At 52.7% G+C, this 17,022-nt stretch overlaps 1 protein-coding gene across 1 annotated transcript in view; it reads left to right on the top strand.

Annotated features, from left to right (window-relative positions):
- The first annotated feature begins 3,107 nt into the window (after window positions 1–3,107).
- The window catches only part of SMC1A (structural maintenance of chromosomes 1A), a 42,134-nt gene continuing 28,219 nt past the window's right edge, over window positions 3,108–17,022 (top strand). Inside the window, exons 1-10 of the mRNA XM_085563969.1 lie at window positions 3,108–3,349; window positions 5,016–5,204; window positions 6,285–6,397; window positions 7,832–8,035; window positions 8,640–8,878; window positions 10,023–10,281; window positions 11,043–11,183; window positions 11,270–11,352; window positions 12,776–12,983; window positions 14,802–14,987. Coding sequence (XP_085420095.1) covers window positions 3,241–3,349; window positions 5,016–5,204; window positions 6,285–6,397; window positions 7,832–8,035; window positions 8,640–8,878; window positions 10,023–10,281; window positions 11,043–11,183; window positions 11,270–11,352; window positions 12,776–12,983; window positions 14,802–14,987 — 1,731 coding nt within the window. The 5' untranslated portion in view covers window positions 3,108–3,240. The remainder of the gene's footprint in view (window positions 3,350–5,015; window positions 5,205–6,284; window positions 6,398–7,831; window positions 8,036–8,639; window positions 8,879–10,022; window positions 10,282–11,042; window positions 11,184–11,269; window positions 11,353–12,775; window positions 12,984–14,801; window positions 14,988–17,022) is intronic.

The raw sequence follows: 17,022 nt of genomic DNA, 5'->3' as shown, positions 1-17,022 counted from the left end.
GTTTCTGTGGGAAATCGATGTTTTTGCATGGAAATGGGAGTTTTGGGGAAAAAATCCCACTCTTTCAGTCGAAAAATCAGTATTTTTGCGGGGAAAATAGGAATTTTGGGGAATAAAGTCCATCGATTCAGTGGGAAAATCAGTATTTTTGCAGGGGAAATGGGAGTTTGGGGAAAAAAATCCATACTTTCAGTGAGAAATTAGTATTTTTGCATGGAAGATGGGAGTTTTGGGAAAAACATCCATACTTTCACTGGAAAATCTGTATTTTCATAGGGAAAATGGGAATTTTGGGGCAAAATCCATACTTTCAGTGAGACATTAGTATTTTGGCATGGAAAATGAGAGTTTTGGGGAAAAATTCCCATACTTTCAGTGGAAAAATCAGTATTTTTACAGGGAAAATAGGAATTTTGGGGAGGAAAGTCCATCAATTCAGGGGGAAAATTAGTATTTTTGCAGGGAAAATGGGAATTTTGGGGAGGAAAGTCCATCAATTCAGGGGGAAAATTAGTATTTTTGCAGGGAAAATGGGAATTTAGGGGAAAACATACTTTCAGTGGAAAAAATCAATATTTTTGCAGGGAAAATGGGAATTTAGGGGGGAAAATACATACTTTCAGTGGAAAAAATTGTGTTTTTGCAGGGAAAATTGGAGTTTGGGACTGAGACCTTCTGGATTTATAGGAAAAAAATCAAAAATTTGAAAGTGAAAATCCACCTTTTTAGTGGGAAATCGGTATTTTTGCAGGGAAAATGGGAATTTTGGGGCAAAACAGAGAGTTTTGGCCAAGCTGAAAAGTTATTTGGGGGAGGAAAGAGTCATTTCAGGGAAAACCTGGTGATTTTAGGGAATATAGACAATTTTGCTGGGGAAAAAGGGACATTTTAGGGGAAATTTGGAAGCCCATGAGAGGTGGAAATGGCGCCTGTGAGGGAAAAATTGAGTTTTTGAGGGGAAAATGGGGAGAAATTGAGCCCATGAGGTAAAAATGAGGAAAATTGAGCCCTTGAGGGGAAAATGGGAGGAAATGGAGGCCGTGAGGGGAAATTGGGGCGAAATGGAGAATTTGAAAAATGGGGAGAAATGGAACCTTTGATGGTAAATGGAGCCTTTGAGGGAAAAATGGAGGGGAAATGGAATCCATGAGGGGAAAATTGGGGAAAATTTGAGCGTTTGAGGGAAAAATGGGGGGAAATGGAATCCATGAGGGGAAAATTGTGGGAAAATGGAGCTCCTGAGGGGAAAATGGAGGGAAATGGAGCCTGTGAGGGGAAAATGGGGGAAATGGTGTTTGTGAGGGGAAAATGGAGAGAAATTGAGATTGTGAGGGAAAAATGTGGGGGAAATGGAGCCCTTGATGGGAAAATGGGTGAAATTGAGCCTGTGAGGGGAAAATGGAGTTTTAGAGGGGAAAATTAGGAGAAATTGAGCCCTTGAGGGGAAAATGGAGGGAAATGGTGTTTGTGAGGGGAAAATGGGGAGAAATTGAGATCTTGAGGGAAAAATGTGGGGGAAATGGAACCCTTGATGGGAAAATGGGTGAAATGGAGCCTGTGAGGGGAAAATGGAGGGAAACGGAGGCCATGAGTTAAAAATGGGGGGTAAAAAGAGCCCCTGAGGGGAAAATGGGGCCCTTGAGAGGAAAATGGAGGGAAATGGAGCCTGTGAGGGGAAAACTGGGGAAATGGCGTTTGTGAGGGGAAAACAGGGAGAAATTGAGGTCTTGAGGGAAAAATGTGGGGAAAATGGATCCCTTGAGGAGAAAATGGAGGGAAATGTAATTCATGAGGGGAAAAAGGGGGCAAATGGAACCCGTGAGGAGAAAATTGTGGGGAAATGGAGCTCCTGAGGAGAAAGTGGGAGAAATGGAGCCCGCCTGGGATGCTGGATCAGGCGTCCAGGTGGGAATACAAGAGGAATATTTGGATAACAATGAATTATTATCCAGAACGCTCTTTATTTGTCCAGCACTAATAAGCTGTTGCTAACAACGTTTGTATTTCATTTGATCGCAGGTTATCTCCATTTTGCGGCTAATTGGCTTTACGCTTATCAATTTCTTGTTAGCATCATACTTACCTAAAGTTATCCACCTGGGGAGAATTTTCTTTTTTTCTCTGTTCATCACTAAGTACTTGGTTCACCGTATAATACCCATTAATTTTAAACCAAAAAGTTTTTTATATCGGGATATATAGAGATGAAAGTTGTATTTAGGTTATATAGATATAAAAAGCTATGATTTAGGTTATATAGGTATTGGATTACACAAATACATAAAAAATTATATAGATATATGGAATTATATAGATATGTGCCTGCATTATATAGAGATAGATAGTTATATAGATTGCGTAGATGCATAGATATGCTGTGTAAATATATAACTTTATCTTTTATTTCTCTGTATACGTATAGATACAGAAAACTATATTACGTAAGCAACGCATATCGGTACAACATATATTGATATATATTGTGTCAATGCCAATATAACTTATGTTATATTTATTTTAAATTGTTGAGATAGGCCAGGTTATACTAGCATCTTATAAAGCAAAGTATATGAATGCCTTTTAATTTTATCGAAGGTTAAATAGGCATTAATGAATAATAATATTGTGGAAAATATATCTATTGAAACAGCATGTGATCATCTTTAAGTTATTGTTTACTATTCCACGTTAATTTATAATCTTGGTGCCATAGAACCATTCTAACGGGGAAAAACCTCGAGGAATAAATCTTGTCTCGAGGTTTTTCGTCCCAAGATCACCAAGCAACGCGATTTTTACCCAAAATCCCCCAATTTGCTTTGCTCCCACGGCGTCCCCCCGTTCCCATGGCGAAGGGGCGGCCCATTCCACCCTTCCCTCCCTCCACACTTGGTACATTCCATGCAAATGAGCCCGCTCGCGCCGCCACCCCTGCGTTCAAAATGACAACCAATAGGAAGCGAGAAGGCGGGGTTGCGGTAATGATTGACAGCTCTCAGAGCCTATCGCGAGGCGCGGCGCCCCAAAGCCGCCAAGGAAAACCACCGGCCTATCAGCGGCGAGGAGGCGGGATTTCGGCGATGATTGACAGCGCCCGGAGCCAATCGGGAGGCGCGGCGCCCCGTCCCTCAGCGGCCGCCGCAGCCGCCGCTTTCCCGCCCTGCGCCCCGAGACCCCCCCGGAACCCCCAAAACCTTCCCGGGACCCCCGAAACCTTCCCGGGACCCTCCCGGGACCACCATGGGCTTCCTGAAGCTCATCGAGATCGAGAACTTCAAATCCTACAAGGGCCGCCAGATCATCGGGCCCTTCCGCCGCTTCACCGCCATCATCGGCCCCAATGGCTCCGGTGAGTGCCGGGGGGGTTCAAGGAGCCGCTCCCGTGATGGTCTCTGAGGGGGGACACCGAGTTCTTTTACAGCGCCCCGCTTCCTGGGCTCCGTCCTAAATATTGGGGTCCTCCCCGATTCCGTGGGGGTCTCTTTTAAGCTTTATTGGGGTCCCCAATAATTCTCCACAGCCCTCCCTCAGCGCCCCCCACTCGCCTCCATCCTCTTCCCCTGGGGTCTCCCCCATTCTTGGGGGTCCCTCCTCTTCCCCTGGGGTCTCCCCCATTCTTGGGGGTCCCTCCTCTTCCCCTGGGGTCTCCCCCATTCTTGGGGGTCCCTCCTCTTCCCCTGGGGTCCCCCCCATTCTTGGGGGTCCCTCCTCTTCCCCTGGGGTCTCCCCCATTCTTGGGGGTCCCTCCTCTTCCCCTGGGGTCTCCCCCATTCTTGGGGGTCCCTCCTCTTCCTCTGGGGTCCCCCCCGCCCCATTCCATGGGGTCCCTCCTAAGCTTTGGGGTCCTCCCCATTCCGTGGGGGTCTCTTTTAAGCTTTATTGGGGTCCCCAATAATTCTCCACAGCACTCCCTCAGCGCCCCCCACTCGCCTCCATCCTCTTCCCCTGGGGTCTCCCCCATTCTTGGGGGTCCCTCCTCTTCCTCTGGGGTCCCCCCCATTCTTGGGGTCCCTCCTCTTCCTCTGGGGTCCCCCCCATTCCTTGGGGTCCCTCCTAAGCTTTGGGGTCCCCAATAATTCTCCACAGCCCTCCCTCACCCCTTCCTTGCCTCCCTCCTCTTCCTCTGGGGTCCCCCCCCAATTCCTTGGGATCCCTCCTAAGCTTTCAGGTCCCCCCCATTCCATGGGGTCCCTCCTGAACTTTGGGGTCCCCCCCATTCCTTGGGGTCCCTCCTAAGCTTTGGGGTCCTCAATAATTCTCCACAGCACTCCCTCAGCGCCCCCCACTCGCCTCCCTTCTCTTCCCCTGGGGTCTCCCCCCATTCTTGGGGGTCCCTCCTCTTCTTCTGGGGTCCCCCCCCCGCCATTCCATGGGGTTCTTCTAAGCCTTATTGGGGTCCCCCCCATTCCATGGGGTCCCTCCTGAACTTTGGGGTCCCCCCATTCCCTGGGGTCCCCCCAATAATTCCTGGGTTCTCCCCATTCCCTGAACTCCCCCCTCTTTCCCTGGACTCCCCCCCTCAATTCCCTCAATTCCTCCCATTCCCTGGGGTCCCCCCTCAATTCCCAGGGCTCCTTCCAACCCCCCATTCCCTGGGGTCCCCCCAATAATTCCTGGGTTCCCCCATTCCCTGAACTCCCTCCTCTTTCCCTGGATTCCCCCCCCTCAATTCCCTCAATTCCTCCCATTCCCTGGGGTCCTCCCCTCAATTCCCGGGGTTCCTTCCAACCCCCCATTCCCTGGGGTCCCCCCATTCCCTGGGGTCCCCCCAATAATTCCTGGGTTCCCCCATTCCCTGGACTCCCCCCCTCAATTCTCTCAGTTCCCCCCATTCCCTGGACCCCCCCGCTCAATTCCCTCAGTTCCTCCCATTCTTTGGGGTCCCCCCTCAATTCCCGGGGCTCCTTCCAACCCCCCATTCCCTGAGATCCCCCCATTCCTTGTGGTCCCCCCAACAACCCCGTGAGTCTCCCCCACCCCCTAAACCCCCCGTGTCCCCCCCCCAAACCCGGCAGGCAAATCCAACCTGATGGACGCCATCAGCTTCGTGCTGGGGGAGAAGACGAGCAACCTGCGGGTGAAGACGCTGCGGGACCTGATCCACGGCGCGCCCGTGGGCAAGCCGGCGGCCAGCCGCGCCTTCGTCAGCATGGTCTACTCCGAGGAGGGCGCCGAGGACCGCACCTTCGCCCGCGTCATCGTCGGTGAGCCTGCCGGGGGGGTTTGGGGGGGCTCCTGGGGGTCTTTGGGGTGGGTTTGGGGGGCATTTATGGGAGTTTGGGGGGGTTTATGGGGGTCTGGGGGGATTTATGGGGGTTTGGGGTGGGTTTGGGGGGGTTTATGGAGGTCTGGGGTGGGTTTAGGAGGAGTTATGGGAGGTTTGGGATGGGTTTGGGGGTGTTATGGGAGGTTTGGGGGGGATTTATGGGGGTTTGGGGTGGGTTTGGGGGGATTTATGGGAGGTTTGGGGGGGGATTTATGGGGGTTTGGGATGGGTTTGAGGGGATTTATGGGAGTTTGGGGGGGATTTATGGGGGTCTGGGGGGGGATTTATGGGGGTTTGGGTTGGGTTTGGGGGGTTCGGGGGGCATTTATGGGGGTTTGGAGTGGGTTTGGGGGGTTTATGGGGGTTTGGGGTGGGTTTGGGGGGATTTATGGGGGTCTGGGGGGATTTATGGGGGTCTGGGGGGCATTTATGGGAGTTTGGGGGAATTTATGGGGGTCTGGGGCGCATTTATGGGGGTTTGGGGTGGGTTTGGGGGGATTTATGGGGGTTTGGAGGGATTTATGGGGGTTTGGGGTGGGTTTCGGGGGGTTTATGGGAGGTTTGGGGGGTATTTATGGGAGTTTGGAGTGGGTTTGGGGAGGTTTATGGGGGTCTGGGGGGATTTATGGGGGTTTGGGGTGGGTTTCGGGGGGTTTATGGGGGTCAGGGGGATTTATGGGAGTTTGGGTTGGGTTTGGGGGGTTTATGGGGGTTTGGGGTGGGTTTGGGGGGATTTGTGGGGGTTTGGGGGGGATTTATGGGGGTCTTGGGGGATATATGGGGTGGGTTTGGGGGGATTTACGGGGTTTTTTTGGGTGGGTTTTGGGGATTTATGGGAATTTGGGGGAATTTATGGGGGATTGGGGCTGCTCTGGGGTGGGTTTGGGGGTCACAGAGTTGGGGATCACAGTTTGGCATTTGAGGGGCAGATTTTGGGGTGTTTAGAGTTTGGGGGACACATTTTGGGGTGTTTAGGATTTGGGGGACCCCCCTGACCCCCCGAAATTCCCAATCCCAGGCAGCTCCTCGGAGTACAAGATCAACAACAGGGTGGTGCAGCTGAGTGAGTACAGCGAGGAGCTGGAGAAGCTGGGAATCCTCATCAAGGCCAGGAACTTCCTCGTCTTCCAGGTGGGGAGGGGTTCCGGGGGGGGAGGTTTGGGATTTTTGGGGTTTTGAGGGGGATTTGGGGGATTTGGGGTTTTTTGATCCCATTTTTCAGGGAGCGGCGGAGTCCACGGCCGTGAGGAACCCCAAGGAGCGCACGGCTCTCTTCGAGGAGATCCCCTGGGATTTGGGACTCCCCTTTTAGGATTTAGGGATCCCTTTTCAGGGTTTGGGGATCTCTCTCAGGAATTCAAGGATTTAGGGATTCCCATTCTGGATTTAAGGATCTTTCACAAGGATTTGGGGATTTAGGACCATTTTTTTCCCATTTTCTCAGGGAGCAGTGGAGTCCATCGCCATGAGGAACCCCAGGGAGCGCACGGCTCTCTCTGAGGAGATCCCAGGGATTTGGGGATTTCTCTCAGGGATTTAGGGATCTCTCACAGGAATTTAAGGATTTAGGGATCTCTCACAGAGATTTTAGGCTCTCTCACAGGGATTTGAGGATTTAGGACAATTTTTTCCCCATTTTTCCAGGGAGCAGTGGAGTCCATGGCCATGAAGAACCCCAGGGAGCGCACGGCTCTCTCTGAGGAGATCCCAGGGATTTGGGGATTTCTCTCAGGGATTTAGGGATCTCTCACAGGAATTTAAGGATCCCCCTCAGGAATTTAGAGATCTCTCACAGGAATTCAGGGATTTAGGAGCGTTTCCAATCCCATTTTTCCAGGGAGCAGTGGAGTCCATGGCCATGAAGAACCCCAAGGAGCGCACGGCTCTCTCTGAGGAGATCCCAGGGATTTGGGGATTTCTCTCAGGGATTTAGGGATCTCTCACAGGAATTTAAGGATCCCCCTCAGGAATTTAGAGATCTCTCACAGGGATTTGAGGATTTAGGAGCGTTTCCAATCCCATTTTTCCAGGGAGCAGTGGAGTCCATCGCCATGAAGAACCCCAAGGAGCGCACGGCGCTCTTCGAGGAGATCCCCAGGGATTTGGGGATTTCTCTCAGGGATTTAGGGATCTCTCACAGGAATTTAAGGATTTAGGGATCTCTCACAGAGATTTTAGGCTCTCTCACAGGGATTTGAGGATTTAGGACAATTTTTTCCCCATTTTTCCAGGGAGCAGTGGAGTCCATGGCCATGAAGAACCCCAAGGAGCGCACGGCGCTCTTTGAGGAGATCCCCGGGGATTTGGGGATTCTCTCTCAGGGATTTAAGGATTTAGGGATCCCTCTCTGGGATTTAAGGATCTCTCACAGGGATTTGAGGATTTAGGAGCGTTTCCAATCCCATTTTTCCAGGGAGCAGTGGAGTCCATCGCCATGAAGAACCCCAAGGAGCGCACGGCGCTCTTCGAGGAGATCCTCGGGGATTTGGGGATTCCCTTTTGGGAATTAGGGATCTCTCACAGGGATTCAGGGATTTAGGAGCGTTTCCAATCCCATTTTTCCAGGGGGCAGTGGAGTCCATCGCCATGAAGAACCCCAAGGAGCGCACGGCGCTCTTCGAGGAGATCAGCCGCTCGGGGGAACTGGCCCCCGAGTACGACAAGCGCAAGAAGGAGATGGTGAAGGCCGAGGAGGACACGCAGTTCAACTACCACCGCAAGAAGAACATCGCCGCCGAGCGCAAGGAGGCCAAGCAGGAGAAGGAGGAGGTGGGGATGACCCGAATTTTGGGGGAAAATGGGGTTTTGGGAACGGTGGAGTCATGGGGAAAAGGGGGGTTTGGGAATGCTCAGGATTCTGGGAAGAGAGAGTTTGAGGAATGGGTGGAAGTCCTGGGCAGAGCCAGGCCCAAATCCTGAGGATCTCCTTACCAAAGCCAGGCCCAGGTCCAGGTTTGAGCAGCTCCAGACCAGAACCAGAACCAGGCTGAGCCAAAGCCCGGGTTTGAGCAGAACCAGAACCAGAACCAGGCTGAGCCAAAGCCCGGCTTTGAGCAGAACCAGAACCAGAACCAGGCTGAGCCAAAGCCCAGCTTTGAGCAGGACCAGAACCGGGCTGACCCAAAGCCCAGGTTTGAGCAGAACCAGAACCAGAACCAGGCTGACCCCAAGCCCAGCTTTGAGCAGGACCAGAACCAGAACCAGGCTGACCCCAAGCCCAGCTTTGAGCAGAACCAGGCTGAGCCAAAGTCCAGCTTTGAGCAGAACCAGAACCAGGCTGAGCCAAAGCCCGGGTTTGAGCAGAACCAGGCCTAGGCTGACCCCAAGCCCAGCTTTGAGCAGGACCAGAACCAGAACCGGGCTCTCCCCCCAGGCTGACCGGTACCAGCGGCTGAAGGACGAGGTGGTTCGGGCCCAGGTGCAGCTGCAGCTTTTCAAACTCTTCCACAACGAGGCCGAGATCGAGAAGCTCAACAAGGAGCTGGGCCTGAAGAACCGCGAGATCGACAAGGACAAGAAGAGGATGGACAGGGTGGAGGACGAGCTCAAGGACCGCAAGAAGGAGCTGGGCAAGATGATGAGGGAGCAGCAGCAGATCGAGAAGGAGATCAAGTGAGGAGACCGGGGATTTGGGGGTGGGGATGCTGGATTTGGGGGTGGGGATGCTGGATTTGGGGTGGGGATGCTGGATTTGGGGTGGGGATGCAGGATTTTGGGGTGGAAACCAGGTACCAAACCCCAAAACCAAGCACTACACCAAGCAGTAACCCCAAAAGTAGGTACCAAAACCAAGCACAAACCCCAAAACCAAACCCGAACCCCAAAACCAGGCACAAACCCCAAAACCAGATACAAACCCCAAAACCAGGCACCAAACCCAAAACCAACCCCAAAACCGAGCACAAACACCAAAATCAGGTAGAAACCCCAAAACCAGACACCAAACCTCAAACCAAACCCGAAAATCAGGCACAAACTCCAAAACCAAACCCCAAAACCAGGCACAAACCCCAAAATCGGGCACGAACCTCAAACCAAGCCCCAAAACCATCCACAAACCCCAAAACCAAGCCCCAAAACCAGGCACGAACCTCAAACCAAACCCCAAAACCAAGCACAAACCCAAAAACTGTGCAGAAACCCCAAAACCACGCATGCACCTCAAACCAAACCCCCAAACCTGGCACAAACCCCCAAACCAAACCCCAAAACCATCCAGAAACCCCAAAACCAAACCCCAAAACCACGCACAAACCCCAAACCAAACCCCAAAACCAGGCACAAACCTCAAAACCAAGCCCCAAAACCAGGCACAAACCTCAAACCAAACCCCAAAATCTGGCACAAACCCCAAAACCAAACCCCAAAACCGGACACAAACCCCAAACCAAACACCAAAACCATCCACAAACCCCAAAACCAAACCCCAAAACCATCCACAAACCCCAAAACCATCCACAAACCCCAAAACCAAACCCCAAAACCGGACACAAACCCCAAACCAAACCCCAAAACCATCCACAAACCCCAAAACCAAACCCCAAAACCGGACACAAACCCCAAACCAAACCCCAAAACCGGACACAAACCCCAAACCAAACCCCAAAACCATCCACAAACCCCAAAACCAAACCCCAAAACCGGACACAAACCCCAAACCAAACCCCAAAACCGGACACAAACCCCAAACCAAACACCAAAACCATCCACAAACCCTAAAACCAAACCCCAAACCCCCTCCCGTGGTGCCCCGCAGGGAGAAGGACTCGGAGCTGAACCAGAAGCGGCCGCAGTACATCAAGGCCAAGGAGAACACCTCACACAAGATCAAGAAGCTGGAGGCGGCGCGGAAGTCGCTGCAGAACGCTCAGAAGCAGTACAAGAAACGCAAGGCCGACATGGACGAGCTGGAGAAGGAGATGCTCTCCGTGGAGAAATCCCGGCAGGAGTTCGAGGAGCGCATGGAGGAGGAGAGCCAGAGCCAGGGGAGGGACCTGACCCTGGAGGAGAACCAGGTACGGGGTGGGATTTGGGGTTTGGGAGAGACCTGACCCTGGAGGAGAACCAGGTACGGGGTGGGATTTGGGGTTTGGGAGAGACCTGACCCTGGAGGAGAACCAGGTATGGGGTGGGATTTGGGGTTTTTGGGGTTTGGAAAGGATGGAGGAGAGCCCCGACCCTGGAGGAGAACCAGGTACGGGGTGGGATTTGGGGTTTTGGGGTTTGGGAGGGATCTGACCCTGGAGGAGGACCAGGTACAGGGTGGGATTTGGGGTTTTGGGGTTTGGGAGGGATCTGACCCTGGAGGAGAACCAGGTACAGGGTGGGATTTGGGGTTTGGGAGGGATCTGACCCTGGAGGAGAACCAGGCATGGGGTGGGATTTGGGGATTTTGGGGTTTGGGAGGGATGGAGGAGAGCCAGAGCCAGGGGAGAGCCCTGACCCTGGAGGAGGACCAGGTACGGGGTGGGATTTGGGGTTTGGGAGAGATCTGACCCTGGAGGAGAACCAGGTACAGGGTGGGATTTGGGGATTGGGAGAGATCTGACCCTGGAGGAGAACCAGGCATGGGGTGGGATTTGGGGGTTGTGGGGTTTGGGGAGGATCTGACCCTGGAGGGGAGCCAGGTATGGGGATTTGGGGTTTTGGGGTTTGGGAGAGCCCCCCAGGTGAGCTGACCCTGTGGAATTTGGGGAGCCCCCAGGTGAGCCCCCCAGGTGAGCTGGCCCTGTGGGATTTGGGGAGCCCCCAGCTGACCCCCAGGTGATCCCCCCAGGTGAAGAAGTACCACCGGCTGAAGGAGGAGGCCAGCAAGCGCGCGGCCACGCTGGCCCAGGAGCTCGAGAAGTTCAACCGCGACCAAAAAGCCGACCAGGACCGGCTGGACCTGGAGGAGAGGAAGAAGGTGGAGACCGAGGTGAGCCTTGCTCCCCAAATTGTCCCCAGATTGTCCCCAAAGCCACCCTGTCCCCTCCTGACCCCGCCTGTCCCCGCTGTCCCCAGGCCAAGATCAAGCAGAAGCTGCGGGAGATCGAGGAGAACCAGAAGCGCATCGAGAAGCTCGAGGAGTACATCGCCACCAGCAAGTGGGTGATGTGTCCCCAGGGTGTCCCCAAGGTGTCCCCAAGGGGGCTGGAGTGTCCCCAAGGGGGCTGGAGTGTCCCCAGGGTGTCCCCAGAGGGGACTGGAGGGGTCCCAGGGTGTCCCCAAGGGGGCTGGAGTGTCCCCAAGGTGTCCCCAGAGGGGACTGGAGGGGTCCCAGGGTGTCCCCATGTCCCAATTCCTGCCAGAGAGTCGGGGGATCAGCCCCCCAAACCCCCCAAATTCCATTTTCACCCCCAAATCCCATTTTTCACCCCCCAAATCCCATTTTTCCCCCCAGGCAATCCCTGGAGGAGCAGAAGCACCTGGAGGGAGTGGGATCACTCCCTCAAACCCTCCCAAATCCCATTTTTCACCCCCCAAATCCCATTTTCACCCTCCAAATCCCATTTTTCACCCCCCAAATCCCATTTTTAACACCCCAAATCCCATTTCTCACCCCCCAAATCCCATTTCCCCCCCCCCCCCAATCCCATTTCTCACCCCCAAATCCCCTTTTTTCCCCCCCAGGCAATCCTTGGAGGAGCAGAAGCGCCTGGAGGGTGTGGGATCACCCCCTCAAACCCTCCCAAATCCCATTTTTCATCCCCAAATCCCATTTTTCATCCCCAAATCCCATTTCTCACCCCCAAATCCCATTTTTCACCCCCCAAAATCCCATTTTCACCCCCAAATCCCCTTTTTCCCCCCTCAAATCCCATTTTTCACTCCCCAAATCCCATTTCTCACCCCCAAATCCCGTTTTTCACCCCTCAAATCCCCATTTTTCCCCCCAGGCAATCCCTGGAGGAGCAGAAGTGCCTGGAGGGCGTGGGATCACCCCCTCAAACCCTCCCAAATCCCATTTCTCACCCCCAAATCCCCTTTTTCATCCCCAAATCCCATTTTCACCCCCCAAATCCCATTTCTCACCCCCAAATCCCCTTTTTCACCCCCCAAATCCCATTTTTCACTCCCCAAATCCCATTTCTCACCCCCAAATCCCCTTTTTCACCCCCCTAATCCCCTTTTTTCCCCCCAGGCAATCCCTGGAGGAGCAGAAGCGCCTGGAGGGCGTGGGATCACCCCCTCAAGCCCTCCCAAATCCCATTTTTCATCCCCAAATCCCATTTTCACCCCCCAAATCCCATTTCTCACCCCCAAATCCTATTTTCACCCCCCAAATCCCATTTCTCACCCCCAAATCCCCTTTTTCCCCCCTCAAATCCCATTTTTCACCCCCCAAATCCCATTTTTCACCCCCCAAATCCAATTTTCCCCCCCCAAATCCCATTTCTCACCCCCAAATCCCCTTTTTCCCCCCTCAAATCCCATTTTCACCCCCCAAATCCCATTTTTCACCCCCCAAATCCCATTTCTCACCCCCCAAATCCCATTTCTCACCCCCAAATCCCATTTTCCCCCCAGGCAATCCCTGGAGGAGCAGAAGCGCCTGGAGGGCGAGCTGACGGAGGAGGTGGAGCTGGCCAAGCGCCGCATCGACGAGATCAACAAGGAGCTGAACCAGGTGATGGAGCAGCTCGGGGACGCTCGCATCGACCGCCAGGAGAGCAGCCGGCAGCAGCGCAAGGCCGAGATCATGGACAGCATCAAACGCCTCTACCCCGGCTCCGTGGTGAGGGGGGGCCCCAAAACTGACCCAAAAACTGCCCAAAAACCGCGCCAAAACCCTCCCAGAAACTGTGCTGAAATTGCACCAGAAACTGTGCCAAAACTGCCCCGAAAACTGACCCAGAAGCTGCACCAAAACCCCCTCAGAAACTGCAACAAAACCCCCTCAGAAACTGCCAAAAACTGCACCAAAACCCTCTCAGAAACTGCCCAAAACTCCCTCAGAAACTGCCCGAAACTGCACCAAAACCCTCTCAGAAACTGCACCAAAACCCCCTCAGAAACTGCCCAAAACTGCACCAAAACCCCCTCAGAAACTGCCCAAAAACTGCACCAAAACCCTCTCAGAAACTGTGCTGAAATTGCACCAGAAACTGTGCCAAAACTGCCCCGAAAACTGACCCAGAAGCTGCACCAAAACCCTCTCAGAAACTGCACCAAAACCCCCTCAGAAACTGCCAAAAACTGCACCAAAACCCTCTCAGAAACTGCACCAAAACCCCCTCAGAAACTGCCCCAGAAACTGCCCAAAACTGCACCAAAATCCCCTCAGAAACTTCCCCAGAAACTGCCCAAATCTGCACCAAAACCCCCTCAGAAACTGCCCCAGAAACTGCCCAAAACTGCACCAAAACCCCCTCAGAAACCGCGCCAAAACCCTCTCAGAAGCTGTGCCAAAATTGCGCTAGAAACTGCGCCAGAAACTGTGCCAAAACTGCACCAAAACTCCCTCAGAAACTGCCCGAAACTGCACCAGCAACTGCCCAAAAGTGCACCAAAACCCTCTCAGAAACTGCACCAAAACTCCCTCAGAAATTACCCAAATCTGCCCTAGAAACTGCCCCAAAACCCCCTCAGAAACTGCACCAAAACTGCACCAAAACTCTCTCAGAAATTGCACCAAAACTGCCCCAGAAACTGCCCAAAAGTGCACCAAGAACTGAACCGAAATCCCCTCAGAAACTGCCCCAGAAACTGCACCAAAACTGCACCAAAACCCTCTCAGAAACTGCACCAAACCTGCCCCAGAAACTGCCCAAAAGTGCACCAAAAACTGCACCAAAACTCCCTCAGAAACTGCACCAAAACCCTCTCAGAAATTGCACCAAACCTGCCCCAAAAACTGCCCAAAACTGCCCCAGAAACTGCCTAAGAACCCGTCCAAAAACTGCCCCAAAAGACCAACTGGGTGCCCTAGAAATCACTCCAAAATCTGCCCCAAAATCCCAAATGTGGGCCCCAAAAACTGACCCCAAAACCCCAAAACTGACCCCATAAAAACCCCACACCCACAGTCTGGCCGGCTGATTGACTCGTGCCAGCCCACGCAGAAGAACCCGATCCCATTTCTGACATCCCTGACCCCAAAACTGCAGTTCCTGACCCCATAACTGCTGTGCCCCATGTCCCTGACCCCAAAACCCCACAACTGACCCCAAAACCCCACAACTGACCCCATAAAAACTTTATAACCCGCAGTCTGGCCGGCTGATTGACCTGTGTCCATGCAGAAGAACCCGATCCCATTTCTGACTTCCCTGACCCCAAAACTGCAGTTCCTGACCCCATAACTGTTGTGCCCCATGTCCCTGACCCCAAAACCCCAAAACTGACCCCAAAACCCCACAACTGACCCCATAAAAACCCCACACCCGCAGTCTGGCCGGCTGATTGACCCGTGCCAGCCCACGTAGAAGAACCCGATCCCATTTCTGACTTCCCTGACCCCAAAACTGCAGTTCCTGACCCCATAACTGTTGTGCCCCATGTCCCTGACCCCAAAACCCCAAAACTGACCCCAAAAAAACCCTATAACCCGCAGTATGGCCGGCTGATTGACCTGTGCCAGCCCACGCAGAAGAAGTACCAGATCGCCGTGACCAAGGTGCTGGGCAAGAACATGGACGCCATCATCGTGGACTCGGAGAAGACGGGCCGGGATTGCATCCAGTACATCAAGGAGCAGCGCGGCGAGCCCGAGACCTTCCTGCCCCTCGACTACCTCGAGGTGCGACCCTAAAACCGGGTTTGGGGTCGGGAGAAACCCTAAATGGGGTTTGGGGGCAGTGAAAACCCAAAAACAGGTAACTGAGATCTTCCTGCCCGTTGATTACCTCGAGGTGCGACCCTAAAACCGGGTTTGGGGTCGGGAGAAACCCTAAAAAGGGGTTTGGGGTCAGTGAAAATCCTAAAACGGGGTTTGGGGACAGTGAAAACCCTAAATGGGGTTTGGGGGCAGTGAAAACCCAAAAAGAGGTAACTGAGGCCTTCCTGCCCCTTGACTACCTTGAGATGCGACCCTAAAACTGGATTTGGGGTCAGGAGAAACCCTAAATGGGGTTTGGGGACATTGAAAATCCTAAAATGGGGTTTGGGGACAGTGAAAACCCTAAAATGGGGTTTGGGGGCAGTGAAAACCCAAAACCAGGTAACTGAGATCTTCCTGCCCATTGATTACCTCGAGGTGAGACCCTAAAACCAAGTTTGGGGTTGGGAGAAAAACCCTAAATGGGGTTTGGGGTCAGTGAAAACCCTAAACCGGGGTTTGGCAGCTGGGAAAATCCTAAAATGGGGTTTGGGGTCAGCAGGGATCCCCCAGGTAATTGAGACCTTCCTGCCCCTCAACTACCTCGAGGTGAGACCCTAAAACCAGGTTTGGGGTCGGGAGAAACCCTAAAATGGGGTTTGGGGTCAGTGAAAACCCAAAACCAGGTAACAGATCTTCCTGCCCGTTGATTACCTCGAGGTGAGACCCTAAAACCAGGTTTGGGGTTGGGAGAAACCCTAAATGGGGTTTGGGGGCAGTGAAAACCCAAAAACAGGTAACAGATCTTCCTGCCCGTTGATTACCTCGAGGTGAGACCCTAAAACCAGGTTTGGGGTTGGGAGAAACCCTAAATGGGGTTTGGGGGCAGTGAAAACCCAAAAACAGGTAATTGAGGCCTTCCTGCCCCTCAACTACCTTGAGGTGAGACCCTAAAACTGGGTTTGGGGTCAGGAGAAACCCTAAAAGGGGTTTTGGGGCAGTGAAAACCCTAAACCGGGGTTTGGGGACAGTGAAAACCCAAAAACAGGTAATTGAGACCTTCCTGCCCCTCGACTACCTCGAGGTGCGACCCTAAAACCGGGTTTGGGGTCGGGAGAAACCCTAAAAGGGGCTTGGGGTCATCAGGGAGCCTGAAATGGGGTTTTGGGGCAGTGAAAATCTTAAAATGGGGTTTGGGGTCAATGAAAACCCTAAAATGGGGTTTGGGGTCAGTGAAAACCCAAAAACAGGTAACTGAGACCTTCTTGCCCCTTGACTACCTTGAGGTGTGACCCTAAAAGAGAGAGGGAAATCCTAAAAAGGGTTTTGGGGCAGGAGAAAAACCCTAAATGGGGTTTGGGGTCAGGAGAAAAATCCTAAAATGGGGTTTGGGGTCAATGAAAACCCTAAAACAGGTAACTGAGACCTTCCTGCCCCTCGACTACCTCGAGGTGAGACCCTAAAATGGGATTTGGGGTCAGCAATGACCCTACAGAGGGGTTTGGGGGCAGTGAAAACCCTAAAACGGGGTTTAGGGTCAATGAAAATCCTAAAATGGGGTTTGGGGTTATTGAAAACCGTAAAACGGTGTTTGGGGTCAATGAAAATCCTAAAATGGGATTTGGGGTCAGGGAAAATCCTAAAATGGGGTTTGGGGGCAGTGAAAATCCTAAAATGGGGTTTGGGGGCAGTGAAAACCCTAAAATGGGGTTTGGGGTCAATGAAAATCCTAAAATGGGGTTTAGGGTCAATGAAAATCCTAAAATGGGGTTTAGGGTCAATGAAAATCCTAAAATGGGGTTTGGGGGCAGTGAAAACCCTAAAATGGGGTTTAGGGTCAATGAAAACCCTAAAATGGGGTTTGGGGTCATTGAAAACCCAAAAATGGGATCTTGGGGTCAATGAAAATCCTAAAATGGGGTTTAGGGTCAGGGAAAATCCTAAAATGGGGTTTGGGGTTAATGAAAACCCTAAAATGGGATCTTGGGGTCAGTGAAAATCCTAAAATGGGGTTTGG

This window comes from Lonchura striata, chromosome 31, assembly GCF_050655825.1.
Source record: "Lonchura striata isolate lonStrDom1 chromosome 31, ASM5065582v1, whole genome shotgun sequence".
Lineage (NCBI taxonomy): Eukaryota > Metazoa > Chordata > Aves > Passeriformes > Estrildidae > Lonchura > Lonchura striata.
Note: the sequence above shows the minus strand (reverse complement) of the source record. Positions and strands in the feature narration are given on the sequence as shown.